At 51.2% G+C, this 14,415-nt stretch overlaps 1 protein-coding gene across 17 annotated transcripts in view; it reads right to left on the minus strand.

The window, feature by feature from the left end:
* Positions 1-620: 620 nt before the first annotated feature.
* Positions 621-14,415, minus strand: part of USP31 (ubiquitin specific peptidase 31) — a 30,667-nt gene continuing 16,872 nt past the window's right edge. Inside the window, exons 9-19 of one of the 17 annotated variants that reach the window (XR_007904252.1) lie at positions 14,252-14,346; positions 13,669-13,746; positions 13,361-13,490; positions 12,576-12,695; positions 12,176-12,401; positions 11,622-11,780; positions 10,819-10,971; positions 8,299-9,854; positions 3,974-4,011; positions 2,099-2,174; positions 621-1,638 (exon numbers count right to left, since the gene is read on the minus strand). Coding sequence is in view for 3 of the 17 variants with exons in the window: in XM_051785590.1 (XP_051641550.1) it covers positions 8,314-9,854; positions 10,819-10,971; positions 11,622-11,780; positions 12,176-12,401; positions 12,576-12,695; positions 13,361-13,490; positions 13,669-13,746; positions 14,252-14,346 (2,502 nt within the window). In the remaining 14 variants the exon portion in view is untranslated. Of the gene's footprint in view, positions 1,639-2,098; positions 2,175-2,429; positions 9,855-10,818; positions 10,972-11,621; positions 11,781-12,175; positions 12,402-12,575; positions 12,696-13,360; positions 13,491-13,668; positions 13,747-14,251; positions 14,347-14,415 lie in introns of those variants that run through there. The other 16 variants (XR_007904173.1, XR_007904205.1, XR_007904177.1 and 13 more) reach the window with 16 other exon arrangements.

Here is a 14,415-nt window from a genome sequence, read left to right on the forward strand (position 1 = left end):
CAACCAGTGACCATTCCCACATGGTTCTGCTCCTCCAGCCAAACCTGGGGTGTTCTTGGCTCTTCTGGTTCATCCATTGGCAGAGGGTCTCCACTGATGCCCCCTGAGCTGGCAGCAGGCAACCAACAGCCTATGTATGGGTGTACGGGTGCCCGCCAGCCCCAGACCAGGCTCTGGGGCACAGGGGCCAAGGGAATGCCTGGCATGCCCCCACCAGTGGTGCCCAGGGACACCTCCATCTCCCCCAGGGTGTCAGAAATCTGTGCCCAGATCTGCAGTAATCTAATCCCAATTTAGCACAGCATAATCCCATGCTGTGGGATTATGACATCTGGGAGACCCAGCCCTGGGCTCCCCTCCAGACACAGCTTTACCCCCACTGAGTCCTGCCCTGCTCTATCCTCACTGTGCACCAAGCACCTGCCATGGACCCTCAGAAAGAGGGAGGCAATAAAATTAATCTCTCGGAGATCAAAGTTCTCACATGTTTTCCATGGGCCTCTTGCTCCCTCCCAGCAAGGCTGGGGAACAGCAGCAGGCTCTCTGTTAAATCCCACAGCCAGAAAAACCCAGCTGGATTGGAGAAATGTTGGCAAATATAATAAACACAAGTACATTAATTCTGCAAAGCCTTTGGCTATATTAATCTCTCTTTAATGTAATCACCTATAAATAAGTGATGACCCCATGATTTAATACGACATCTGCCATCCCCATTTCTACACAAGAAGTGAAGCAATGCCTCTGGTACGTGGTATGTGCGTGACTGCCCAGCACAGCCACCAGCTCCTCAGCTCAGCACCCAGGGGCTTGGCTCTGGCTTGCCTTTCCCAGCAGGATGGATAGAAACACAGACCAAAGCTGCATGGCAGGGGCTGACGGGGGCCATGTGTCCCCAGAGGCCCAGGGACTGGTGGGGGCAACAGGTGATGCAGCACAGCTGTTGGCAAACACACCATCAGCATTTCTGTAACCAAAGCCGGGCAATGGGAGATCAGGATGGCCAATTAGGAGATTTGGGGACCAAGGGGGATTCATGGGCAACTCCTCCCTCGGTGAGCACTGAAGGAGCACGGGGCATGCACCAACAATGCTGCTGACCTGCGCCAACAGTCCCCTCCATGCAAAAACATGCATGGAGGAGGGAGGAGAAGAGGAAAAAACCTTGCGAATCAAAAACTGTGTTGAAAGGTGAGTTTGTGAAGCTTGACCCAGCCCCTGCTGCACCAATCCGAGGGCTCGATGGAGCAGGAGGATCACAGTCTGCAGTGGAAATGCCCTCGGAGAGCTCCAACCCCATTGTCTTCCATTCTTCCCTGTTCTTCAGCTGAGAGGACACGCTGGACCACTAAAGCATTTTGCACCCCCTTTGACCTGAGACTGGGTAGCCCAGCAGCCACAGGCATGGTGCCTGCAGCCACGGCAGCTGGAGCAGCTCTCCTAGCCCAGGGGGTCACCTACAGATGACACACCAGGGACAGAGGTTTCCCCTTCAGCAGCTGGGAGCAGCAGCCCATCCTCCTCCTGCCTTGCTCCATCCTCATCCTCGCTGGGCAGGGGGCAGGAGCAGCCCATCCACATATTCCCATCTGGCAGCCACACGCTCCCCTGGGTCCAGAGCCACCACTGCACACCCTGCTGAAGGAAAAACAGAGTTTAATTAGCACAGACCTGGAGGAGCTTCAAGCCTCCAGAGTCTGGTGACAGCAAGAAGGGAACAAGCCTTTGGCCACATTGTGGGCAGGGGCAGTCTGAGGGGCTTCTGGAGGTGTGAGGGTCTGGCTGGGGGTCTTCTGGCCCCAAATGCTGCAGGGCTTGGGTCCATAAGGACCCTTCTGCCTGGAAGCTTGGTCTCGCTGCTGTGGGTGGCAGGAGCTGGTGGGCAGCAAGCAGGGATGGGGCTGGGGGTGGCAGGGGACTGGTCCAGTGGTGGGAGGCCCCCCAAGCCCTTTCATGCGGGGGGCTGAGCCCAGACATGAGGCACAACAGGGCAGATAGAGAAGACCCCCACCTCTGCCTAGGCAGGTGTGAACCCCCAAACCCCAAAAAGGAGCCAGATCACATCCCCCTGCCCACAGGGCTCCTGGACCAAACTCACCAGCACAAAGGCCCTGGTGCAGGTCCCGCACCCGCTCTGGGACCGTGGCCGAGCGCCGAGGGCCTGGGCTGATGGTCTGTGGAGAGAGAAGCATCAGGGACAACGTGGGGGAAGGGAGGAGCCCGTGTCTCTCCCGCCCCAGCACACAGGTCTGTGCCCAAACCCAGGCATCTGGGTTTCCCCAAAGGAGCCCTGATCAGGGCACAGGGGGAAGGTTTCCAAGCCTGTGCCCCCATCCCATGCCCGGAGCAAGGCAGGGAAGAGCATCCCACGAGCAGGAACACGGCAAGGTTGGAGCCTGCAGCCTGGAAAAACGCTCACTCAGGCAGGATGCCTAGTAATAAATTTATTGTATTTTATTACATATTCCCCTTTTTGCACTTAATTCCAATTCCTCATATTCAAACTCTTCTTTCTGAAAGAAAACGATTTTTAACATAAAAATATAAATTCTGCATATTAAAAGTGCATACACCTTGAATAATAAAACATACAAATAAATAATAAAAGGCATTGACACAGTCTCATGCACTTGTCCTCAAATAATTTAAAATTTATGGTACAATGTTCAACCCCAAGTAAAGACAGCCTGCTTTCCAATTACTGTACAGGTCAAAAACATTAAAATACAGAGGAGAATATCAAAGGTGTGGGCAAACCCCACGTCCCTGTACCAGGTACAGTGATGTGACATGCAGTTTGAGAACTGTAGATACTCCAGTGTAAAATGTGACACTGTGTCCAGACGAGAAACTGCATTTGCAACAGGACTTAAAATTCAATTTTAACCAATGGTGAGGCACAGATGGTGAGATCTGTACAAATTCATACCTGGAAGGCCACAGGACAATAATGGAACCACTTGTGGCCTGGATTCCCTTGTGTCACCCTACCCAAGGCAATAGAGCACCTCCAAAGGGGTTTATTGCACTCACAAATGCCACACGAGCCTGAGGCCAGCGTGCATGTGCTGTAGGGCCGAGTGAGCCAGTTACACTTAGTTTTAATCTGTGTCTTGTTTGCAGATAAATTGAGTGCTATCGCCTTTATAAAAATAGAAGAGTCCCTAAGCCTTTAGACCTAACAGACATTGTACAAGTCTTCAGGTGCTTTTCTTTTACAAAATAAAGCTCCTAACTGCTTTATGGTGCTTTTGTTGAGAAAAACATGTAGGACTTTCATCTCACCACAGATTAAAACTAAATTTCAGTTCCCTCCACAAGTAACATCAGATACTGCCAAATTCTTTTGGATTAGTATGCAAATGACAAAGATACAAAAAAACCACAAAAAAACCAAAAAACAAACCAAACCAACAGTAGAATTATTTGGAATGTCATATCCAAATCCCCTCTGTGCTGGCTGATGGAGGGGAGGGCACCAGGCCCATGGGGCCAAGGACCAAGAAGCCCTCACGGGCTGCCCCAGCTACGCAGTGCAGCCACCCCAGTGGGACCCGCCATCCAACAGGACATGGCTCAAAACCACCACCACGGGGTTCTGGAGCACAAAGGGAAGCCTAGTCACCTCCATGGGCAGCTGGGGCTCTCCTGGGAAGGCAGGCAGAGCCCAGAGAGCAGTATCAACAAATGGGAGCTGCTCCCCTTGCACAGACACTCGACAGCAGCTCTGTGAGTGCCCTCACGGCTGCCTGCCCCCCCTGACAGCACAGCTGCCTGCCCCCCCTGACAGCACAGCTGCCTGCCCCCCCTGACAGCACAGCTGCCTGCCCCCCGACAGCACTGAGCGTGCCTACATCCCATGGAATGGCAGGCTACACACAGAACCCTGACTGGGACTGCTCTGCTAAGAAAAGAAAAAACAACACAAAACAGAAATCAGTTGTTCTTGTTTCCCCGCTCCGATCCCTCTGACCTTACGCTATGCTCCAGCCTTGTCAGTAATGCAGAATCCTGCAAAGGAAAGAGTCAAAGATGTGCAAAGGAAGCAGGAACCCAGGGACATGCTCCTGTGTGCCAGCAGCAGCTGCACCACCAGGCAGCGGCACAGACTCCAAGCGGTGCTCCGGAGCCTACGGAGCGGCTCCAATGCTGAGCACAGCCACGGCTGGGCTAGAGGCTTGCATAGTTAGTAGGGACATGCATCGGGGACAGCAGGGCCATGCAAGCTGCCTGGCACCGAGAAAAATGGTTAGTCATGCTCAAGTTTTGGCTTCAGAAAGCAAACCCCTGCAGCGACGGCGGATGAGGGCACTTGCAGTGGGAGAAGTGCAATTAAGCTGCTAGCTTTCTATCCTAAGCATCTTGTTTTTATTAAGCCATATTTGATAAGTCTGAAAGGGTTAACAATTTATACACCCAAAGTGAGACACTTACAAGTTACAGAGAACTGCAGGCACCAAATTGTCTATCAAATGTGATTAATACAAATAAAAGGTGCCTCTTTAATACACGTCATTGAAAATGTGCTTGTAACTTGAATACTACTAAACACTATCCAAAAGACACAGCCCAAAAAGGGTAAAAAAAAGTCTCTAGGTGACTCCAGTAGGACTTGAGCACTGGAATGAAGGCGCTGCTCTCCTGTGCCCAGAGGGCCAATTGCAGGAGCAGGAGCAAGTGGCAGACTAGGGACGTGGGGTGAAACACAAGTCACACACACTGGCACAGGTGAGTCCAACCCAAAACTGACTGAAAACACGATGCCCGGAAGCCTGTTCTGCCTTAGAGCTCACCCAGCTGTTTGGGAGCAGGGACACTGCTGAACTTCCCTCTTCCCATCTGTTCCCCACCAGTGTGAGGCTGCCCTGTACACCTTTGCTCCCAGGTTCTCAGCACAGGTGTCCCAGACCCCACCACCCCAGCCAGGTATGGTTGTCGTGTTGGCATCTAGGACTTGGCAGATGTCTGTCTGGAGTGTTCCCTGGTACCATGCCACATGCTGACAGCTGGACAACGATACACACGGACAAGAATTCCTATACCTGAAAGGGCCAAGCAAAGTCTGGTTTAAAGCAAGGAGAGAAGACTGATGTGGCATTTCCCCAAATCCCTTGAATTAGGGCCTGCAATAACCTACATTTAGTTTCAGAAACATTTACCTTACATCACTCATGGAGCCTTGACTGTAACAGCAACAAGGCTTGGATTGACACTCACAGTGAACAGTGTTTCCTGGACCCACACCCTTCAACCCCCTCCCGTGCAAGGAAGCTTATTTACTACCAAAGATCTGTGACACCAACAAGCAGAGGTGCAGAGTGAAAAGTGGCTGCATTCCCAAGTGCTCTGTTACAAAAAGACCATGGAACAGGGACTGAGCTTCCCAGGGACCACAGGCGCACACCTTGCACATTTTGCCCAGTGCCTGCCTTATGTTTCACCAACACTCCAGTGCACCCTTGTAAGTCAAACTGTTTTGCCTGAGGACACAGCAAGTCAAGCCCTCCTGAGCAGAAAACCCATCACAGAGGAGCAGCATCCCACTCTCTCCGAGACAAGGGCACTGACAGTGCAGCCCCTCCTGCCCACTCGTGCTCCACCGCAGAGTAAGGAGCCTGTGCACCAGAGCTGCTGTTCTAGAGGGACAGAGAAATCCAGTTTGGCAGGATACAAAGAACAGATAGTGCTGGAGTTGGCAGCAATTCCCATCAGGAATTATGGGGAAAGAGAGCATGATTACATCTCGTGAGATTGCAGAGGTTCAACTGCTTTTATCAGCTGCTGGAACACCCAGACCTCCATTCCCCTTCTGTCCAAATGGGAGCTCCTAGGACCATTCTCTTGCCCCAGATACAAACATTGAACTGGCATTCAGTGAAAATGCCAGTTTGGACATGGCTTTGAATTCCCTTCAGCCCAGGCATGCAGCACAGGAGCAAAACCACCTCAAAACCCACACACCAGCTTCCAGTTCAAACTCCTTCAGTGAGCGATGGCATGAAAAGAAAATGTCAGTTGATAAAAATAACCTTTCACAAATGTCCATGGTAAAAAGCACAGAAACTAGTTCTGTCTATTAAAAAATCCCAACCCGAGTCAGCATAAGCCACCAGAATTACATTCTTGCTACAAGAGTTGTTACAAGAGAAGAGCCAAGACAGTGTAAGACCTTAATACAGATAAAACCTTAAACAAATACTTCAACATCAACATTTCAGGGAGTAATTTAAGTACTACAACATGAAGCAAGTCTTATCTGCTCTGCTGGATATAACAGAAAATAATCCAAGAATAATCCAAGTCATACATTTCAGAAGCAAGCAATGCAATCTTTGCTTCTTGTTGCTGCAATAAATGAGACTGAAACACCTGGGAGAAGGAATGCACTGAGGGGACAGTGATGATGGGGTTAGAACTGTCAGGGCACAGCACCCAGCACGGTGTTACACGTGCAGGCTGCAGGCACTGCCAGGATGCAGTGGGACATCACTGGGACATGGCAAGGGTGACACTGCAGCTGGGCTCATCCTCACAACCGACCCCAGCTCTGTGGCACCCCCAGCTCAGTCTCACTCTGAGGTGCCAGCTACCCCCAAGGTGCCAGCTACCCCCAAGCCCTTGTCTCCCAGGCTCGCTGCAAGTGTGTGGTGAGCAGAAAAGTGATCACAGAGCAGCAAGGTGCCCAGCAGACCTGGGGTCAAGGCTGCCTGCAGGGCCAGCAGCACCTCAGCAAGGGAGGAGGCGGCACAGGCCAGTTTGTTACACTGACAGCACAGAGCACACTGCCTGGCCCCAAGCTACACCCGGAGAAGCTCTGCCATCGGACTGCACGACAGGAACAGACCTGGCTCAGAACAAGGCGTGCCCAGCACACTGCCCAGCACACTGCCCAGCACACTGCCCAGCACACTGCCCAGCACACTGCCCAGCACGTCGCGACCCACACGACAGACTGCTGCTGACATGAGCGATACGCAGCACATCAATACGAACCGTGGAATTTAAAACAAAAAGATTACACCACATGTATGCAAAAGAACTTGAGGAATCCACCTTAGAAGGAATCTTACAGAACTTGAGGAATCTCCTCTGTAAGAAGGGGATGTAAACGAAGTAGATGTAGTGTTTTGACCCTGATGGAGGCTGTCGTCCAAACAAGAAGGGGACCATTCTGCTGAGGGACACGTGGCAGCCAGACCCGCAGGGAGGGGACAAGCATGCCAGAGGGAGGAACATACAGCACCCTGGAGAACAGGAAAACTGCTCCAGAGGTTTGGGTATGGCCCTTCCAATCCCTACAAAGGGGCCTGTCAAAGCATGCTCAGATAGGGCAGGACCACATTTGATCTAAACATCACCTCTGGAGATAATGGAGGCTTAATCACAACACTATGATAAGGGTCTGAGCACATTAGGAAATGCTTCCCAGCAGTTAAACAGGAGGGTCCTGAGAGTATCATGGCCATCCAGGCGTGTGGACACAGTTCTCCACACGTACGAGCTGGCCACCAGCTGCTGCCCAGGGATTTCTTCTGTCACTTAGTAGAGTGTTTCAGAAGAAAATAGTTAGAGGACAAGGCAGAGGTTGCCTTAGGTATGGACAGAGCAAAACTCTTCATAAACCTAGCAACAAAAAATGCACATTACATTTCATGGAAAAAACACAAAACTTCCTTCTGTTGGAATGTAAAAATTAAATCTATTACACAGACACGCACACACACGGACACACAGGTACCTTTCTGTCCGTCACTAATGCTAGTCCCTCCTATACTGGCTGAGTATATACCTGAGAAACAACATTAGTGTTGAAATATTGCCCTTTAGAAAGCTTGAAAATGGAGGGGAGCAGGGAGAGAGGGTTGAGAGCAGAAAGAAGCGGCAGTCTCTCCAGATTCCTTCGCATCCTCCACAGCTCGGAACAAGGCCATACACCAGCGTGGACACAGCCCACTCGGAGCAAGACCAAAGGAATATCAGTTCACAGCTCTACAAAGCACACAAGTGTCAGTACAACCAGGGGTCAGATTCCAGCCCTCGAATCTGTAGAAAGTTGTTGCACTTTCAACAGAGACTCCTGTACAAGTGCTATGGGACAGCTGCATTCACGTTCAACAATGACTCCAGCTAGGCTACTTGCACCAGTGCTGGCTGCCTGTGGCTATTTGGTTTGACGGCAGAATCAAAAGGCGCTTTAACAACTTGCAGTTAACTTCTCCTCAAAACATACATTAGGCACATGAACAAAAAAAACCAAGAGCTCAGAATAAATTAGCTTTTCAGCAGAAGAAAAGACACCTGGATTGCAGCATTTCACTGAGGTTCCAGAGAAGGCTGTACAGACACCTGCATGCTGGAAGGTAATTTTTTCAGTGGCTTGTCAGCAGACTGCTTGCCACTGGAAGGAGGAGACTGGACTCCAGGATCTAGCTGGGAAGACTTGGACTTGCGACTGGATAGCAGAGAATGTTTGTTGGGTGTGGCATCCTTTGAGACAAGTTTTTCTTTTGCAGTAATGTTGGCATTGGTTTGAGAGGCTGGTGGGACACCACCTTTCTCTGGTTTGTCCTCCAGCATGTTTTTACTGCTTGACTTGGAACTGACACTCCCTGTCTTTTTTGAGAGCATTGTTGTCTTCCCCAGGTCTGCTGACCTCCGGGTCTCCTTCTGCCTTAAGGCTGATTTAAAGAAAGACAACCCCTTCTCTTCTGACTTGCTGTCCCTCTTCAAACCAGAACGCGCCCCAACATTTGGAGACCGCAGGTTGGCCATGGAGGAGCTCCGCACGTGCTTGCTGTCCACGGCCCTGCTGTCGCTCCTGGAGTGGCTGATCCGTGGGGAGCTCGTTCTTGAGCTGCTGGTAACGCTTGTTTTATCCGACCCCAGGCTTATCTTGGAGCCCTCCCTGCTGAGGCTGCGGTCGGAAGTCCGGCTCTTCCCAGTGGAAGAGCCCTTAGTCAATGAGCCTGATGGGGTTTTCTTGGCAGCTGTGGAGGACGGAGAAGAACCTGACTTTTGCTTCTGTTGTGCCGATGGGACAGATGCCTCCAGCGGCTTCACGCTGTGATCCTTCCTAGCCTGAGCAGGAGCAGGAGACCCATGTCGCCCGCTGGCCCTAGAAGAGTCTGTCTTACTTCTAGACCGGGAAACTTTCTGGGAACTCTTCAGTGGAGGAGAAGAGTGAGAGACTTTGGTCTCTTGGGTAGACAAAACTGTCCTTCCCTTCCTCAAACTTCTGTCCGGCTCAGAAGCTCCCTTGGAGCTGTGACCCTTCTTAGGGGTGTCACGTGCCTTCTCTGCAGCCAGCCCCGTCCCACCAGGGGCTTTCACCTCCTTCACCGGGGAGCTGTCCACAGAATCACTCTGGTCAACAAAGGCGATTTGATTGTTGTTATCAAAAGGATCCAGAGCAGGGTGATTCCTCTCTGGCTGCACAGAGCTTTTACCACACCCATCTGAAAGGTCTGAGCTAGATGTCCTTACAACAGACTCTTCCCTGAATGCCCCTTCCATGACAGCCAAAGGGGCTCTGCGAGCCGTCCTGTGCTCTCGCCGGCCGCTGTCACAAGGCTCCAAGTAGCTACTGGAGAGATTCCTCAAGCTGCCAAAACACGAAGTGGAGACTTTGTCATCAGCAGCCTCCCCGATCTTCTCCAGCGTGGAAGCAGAGGTGTGCACTGGGGAATCTCCAGAGAAGCGTGACGGGGAGTTGGAGCGGAACTGGAGTTTTGCAGAGAGTGACCACGAGGGCCTGACACCGTTTTCACTCACTGCCAGTGGGCTGGTGACAGAGGATCTGGATGACAAGCTCTGACGCTGGACACTCCTTACAAATGGTCGAGTTGAAAATCCTCCTACAGAGAAAGCAAGCAATGGTCTTAATGTGAAAGCCAAGCCTGCAGTTGCTTTATCCCACCCATCCACATTTCCCTACGAGAGCCAGACAGCCCACCCACACCACACTATGTCTCTCTCCATGCCTGCTGCAGGCACAGATTTTTGGACAAAAGCTGAGTAAGAAATCCAAAAACAGTTATTTGCCAGTGGTCACCCAATAGTAACTCTCTGAAGCCTCTAACTGAAAACCCAGATTCTTCTCATCAAACACAGGGTTTGCACCTTGGAAGTCCTTGAAACTGGTAAGGGGTTCACCAGCTAGGATTCTGATTCTGTATTAAGGAATATTTCCCAGAGCATCATGTGAAAGGCAAAGAAGGATTTCTGCCTCTAGATCAAGTGATGCATTTGTATTTACAAACTCAAAATATAACTAAGCATTTTAGAAGTGTGACTTCCATGGTCAGATCTGACAGCTGTTACAGTGCTGCTGCAGGGACATGTCCACACGCTTCCAAATGCCCCAGTTGACCTGTGAAGCTCCACATTCTCAAAAACTACAAGGCACTGTGTGGAGGAGCCAGGAAAAGCCAGGAATTGAAGAGTTACTCGCAACAAGTGAATTTGAATTTTCCCCACTCCCTGGCAGCAGCCAGCAGCACAGCAGCGGCCAATTAGTGCCTTTGCTAAGCTTAGCACTGTGTCAGCCTCCCTGCCAAGGTGCTGCAGTGACACCCAGAGAAAACACAAACACAAGAACTTGATTGAGAGGTTTCATTGATAGCATTTGCCTTCTTTGAAAGGTTCCTGCCCTGCTCTCCTCCATCCTCTCATACCAGAGAGAAGCTCACCTGTGCTCCTATCAACCCAGCACCTGCCTCCCCCAGCTGCTGGGAGCAACTGTCCCTTTTAACCACAGATTTTGCAGCTATTTTAGTAGGGATCTTGCTGTGGCCCAGTTTCCCCTCCACTGATACAAACCATCATCTTCACTCCGTTCCCCAGTGAGCTCCACGGACTCCGAGAGCGAGGCGAGGGAGGTGCGGCGCGAGGAGGCGGCCGAGGCGATGCTGGGCTGTTTGCTGCCAGGGAGCCGGCTGACCCAGTGCTCGCACAGCGACGAGCTCGTGGAGCCTGCAGGGACAGGGCACGGCACTCAGCTGCGTACCACACTGCTCTGCCTTCGGCACACACCCGAGCCTGGAGCTGGCCAGCACGGCCACAGCATCCAGACACCGCCAAGGGAATGGGGCTTTACTCTTATGGATCATTTGTGGTCAGAAGAGAAAGGCATAACTGCAACTTGTCCCAGTGTGCTGTGAATACCAGCATGCAGGCAGTGCTTAAGCTGCCACCACACCACCACAAAAATCCCTTCCTTTCCAAAGGCAGATCACCAAGTGTGCACCTGCCCCCAGCTCACCCTGGATTCCACCAACACGTGCGCTACTGGTGCCTCCCTGGGGCCGACAGCGCTGCCGCAGGGAAGGAGCCAGTCACGTTTTGATGTCCTGGTTTTGACAAGGGCAGCTCTGAGCAGAGCCACGGTTGGGGTGAAGGGGAGTTCCCCCATCTCCACAGCCTCCCTGCCACAACTGCCTTAGCAGAAGAGGTGGGAGGTTCTCATGGCCTCTAAGCACATCCACAGACTTGGACAAGGCTTGCTGGGCTCTGGGGGACAGAGTGGGGGCTTAAGCAGAGCTGGGCGGAAAATTCCTCAGAAAGACAAACTACCTGTGGAAGACAACTTACAGCCACCCCTGGACAGTGCCAGCAGAGCCTACCTGCCACTGAGCTGTTGGCAGACCACGAGGGGATCGCTGTGCGTCGCTGGTAGAACAGGATGTAAGCTGTCTGCTTGCAGACTTCACTTTCAGAAAGCTGCTGAACTTCACTGTCATCGAAGCAGTACCACTGGCCATCAACAGAGTTCTTGCAATATGCTGAGAGATAATATATTACTGTGAGACTTTCTTCACTCCTACTACTCTCAAGTTTGCTGTATGATAGTTAACATGACCTTATTTGCTACGATGGACTCAGAGGAGAACGAAAGGAACTGATTTATTCATGCATCATCTTCCAGTTTGACTAGCAAGATGGGAGCCTGAGGCTGCCAGAACACAATAAACATCTCACATTTCAGGACTTTGTCCAACATTACTGCTCAGAACAGAACAACAATATTTGAGGTGGCTCCATTCACTTCACCTTCTGTTACTTGTGGCATTCTGCCTCCATCAGGCGAGAATGCCACAAGGGCTTCTGACTCCATACAGAAATAGAACTGGTTTCTCTGTGAAAGGCTCCACCACAGACAACATTGCAGGACACTTGCCTGTATAGTGTCCCCCTTGCATGGTGCCATGGTGGTTGCAGACAGCATACAGGTCATAGATATAGTCCTCAGGATCCCTCCCAAGGCCATAAGGTCTCCTCCATGGTGACCAGTGCGATGGCAGGCTCCAGCTGCTCTGGCTGCGTTTCACAACATGAGGAGTCATGTCCAAGCCACTCAGGGGGAATTTAACCATGTTCTGAAGTTTCATCCTTCGGTCTCCTTCCTGCGTGCAGAGAACAGCATAAGCTGCAGTGGCCCAAGGCCACCACAGCTGGGAAAACAAAACCCAGGAGAGGAACGTGTAGGGCAAAACAGCTGCTTCTGAAGAGGGGGGGGTCTACTCAGGTCAATCCCTGGCTTTGCAGCAGTCCTCCAGCAACACTGCAGGCATCCTTACCTGTCTAAACCTTTTGAGATGTATGATGAGAACATCAGGTAAGGTCCAGAGGCTCAGTGTGATGCTACCCTGCTGCAGCTGCTTGCAGTGTGGGCACCGCCATGCGTCATCTGGGGCAAGCTACAAGGAAGAGGTAGGAGTGGGTATTGGTTTTCAAATTCCAAGGCAGCTTTCATCACACCACTGTTCCTCTGCTGCCCCAGGGCCCAATGCAGACACTGATCCCTCTACCTCATTCCTCTCCAGCCTTTATCAAGCTCACTGGAAAAGCAGGGTTCCCAATGACGTTTTTCAAACCAGTGACAAGCAGATACACACGCGCCTCACACAGGAGACAGAATTCAGCCAGTGCTGCTGGGCAGAGGAGCTGTTTGCACCTTATAAACACCGGTCCCTTTGAAGTGGGGAAGAAGGAAAAACCAAGGCAAAAAGCAGGCAGGCTTAGCAGCCTGAGAAAGAGTATTCTCACAAGAAAACCAGCAACAAAGAAAGAATCAGAACAGAAAGAAAGGTGTACTTTGGATATCATCTCTGACACTTCACTGCTCCCTAGAAATCCTCGTCCTTCCAAGTCTGAATGGCACAGTTACACACTGCAGAGTGTCCTTCCAAAGACACAAAGGGGACATGCACTTCCCTCTACAGCCCAGTGCTCAGAGAACTCAACAGCCACAGAGCTTTAAAGCTGTCAAACAACTCTTCCCTCACCTGTGAAAGAAGTAGTAAGAGAGGAACTCCATTAGCAGCACAGGTAAGTAGTCTTGTGCTACACAGTCTGTCCCTACCTGCTCCTCTTTGGTGTACAGTTGGAAACACTGAGATAAAGTGCAGATCTGAGGTTGATGATGAAGCTCTCTCTGCTGGCGGACACTTTCAGAGTCTGGAATATACTCCTCTTCCGTATTCACAAACAAGCTGCATCAGGGAGACACCACATTTACCACCCACTCCCCAGGCTGTCCCTGCAGACAGGGTCTGGGCACAGCTGGAGTTTGAGGGATCTGTTTGCCGAAGGGTGCACAATTCACATACGCAAGCTGCAAGCAGTGCTCGTGAGGTGAACGCACTTAAAGGCTTTTTACTTTATACTTACTAATCTTTAGTTTCTTTGTCCCATTCTACCACTAATTTCACATGAGCGGTTCCCCCCTGTCCACATGACTTCAATGCCCTGCAGAGAGGAGCAGACAGGAGTCAGACCATCTTTCCATCTGAAGCCTAAATTATCTTCTATGTGCATATAGTTTTCCTCTATGAGCCCTTCATCCTTCCTCTACTCCCACAGCTCAAGTTTGCAAAGCAGTAAAAGGAATTCACACAGCAAAACCCGTGGCAAAACTGGCAAATGCATTCAGCGAGTTCTGCAAGGTACTGTACACCTGTTACAGAACAGGCATCTACCAACATTTCTAAAGAATAACAGGCACAAAAAAAAATTAAAAATATTTTCATTCTGTTCTCCATTTCTGAGGAGGACAGACTCCAGACGGCATGTCACACAACTGAGCTATTCTGACACAGCTTCCTGCACTGTTTCCCTGCTCCTCCGGCCTCTGTAGTCCATTCCACACATCCACACCAGGACTGTCCTTTTCTGCACAGCTACACATCGAGTTTCCAGCTGACAAACCTCTCTCCACTCCTGGGAAGGACCCAAGACCCGAGGGCCAGCTCACCTTTCCACTGTTGGGTGGCAGAGGGGTCGCTCCTCCTGAGGTAGCAAGTACGTTATGCCCACGACACTGACCACTCGCAAGCTGAACGGGCAAACCTGCAACAGAGAAAGCAGTGGCCACCTCAGGGGCTTCAACCCAACGTGCCCACGTGCAAACTGCTTTTG

The sequence above is a fragment of the Manacus candei genome, unplaced genomic scaffold, assembly GCF_025592945.1.
Source record: "Manacus candei isolate 608988 ecotype Guabito, Panama unplaced genomic scaffold, ASM2559294v1 h1tg000002l, whole genome shotgun sequence".
NCBI classification, from domain to species: Eukaryota; Metazoa; Chordata; class Aves; order Passeriformes; family Pipridae; genus Manacus; species Manacus candei.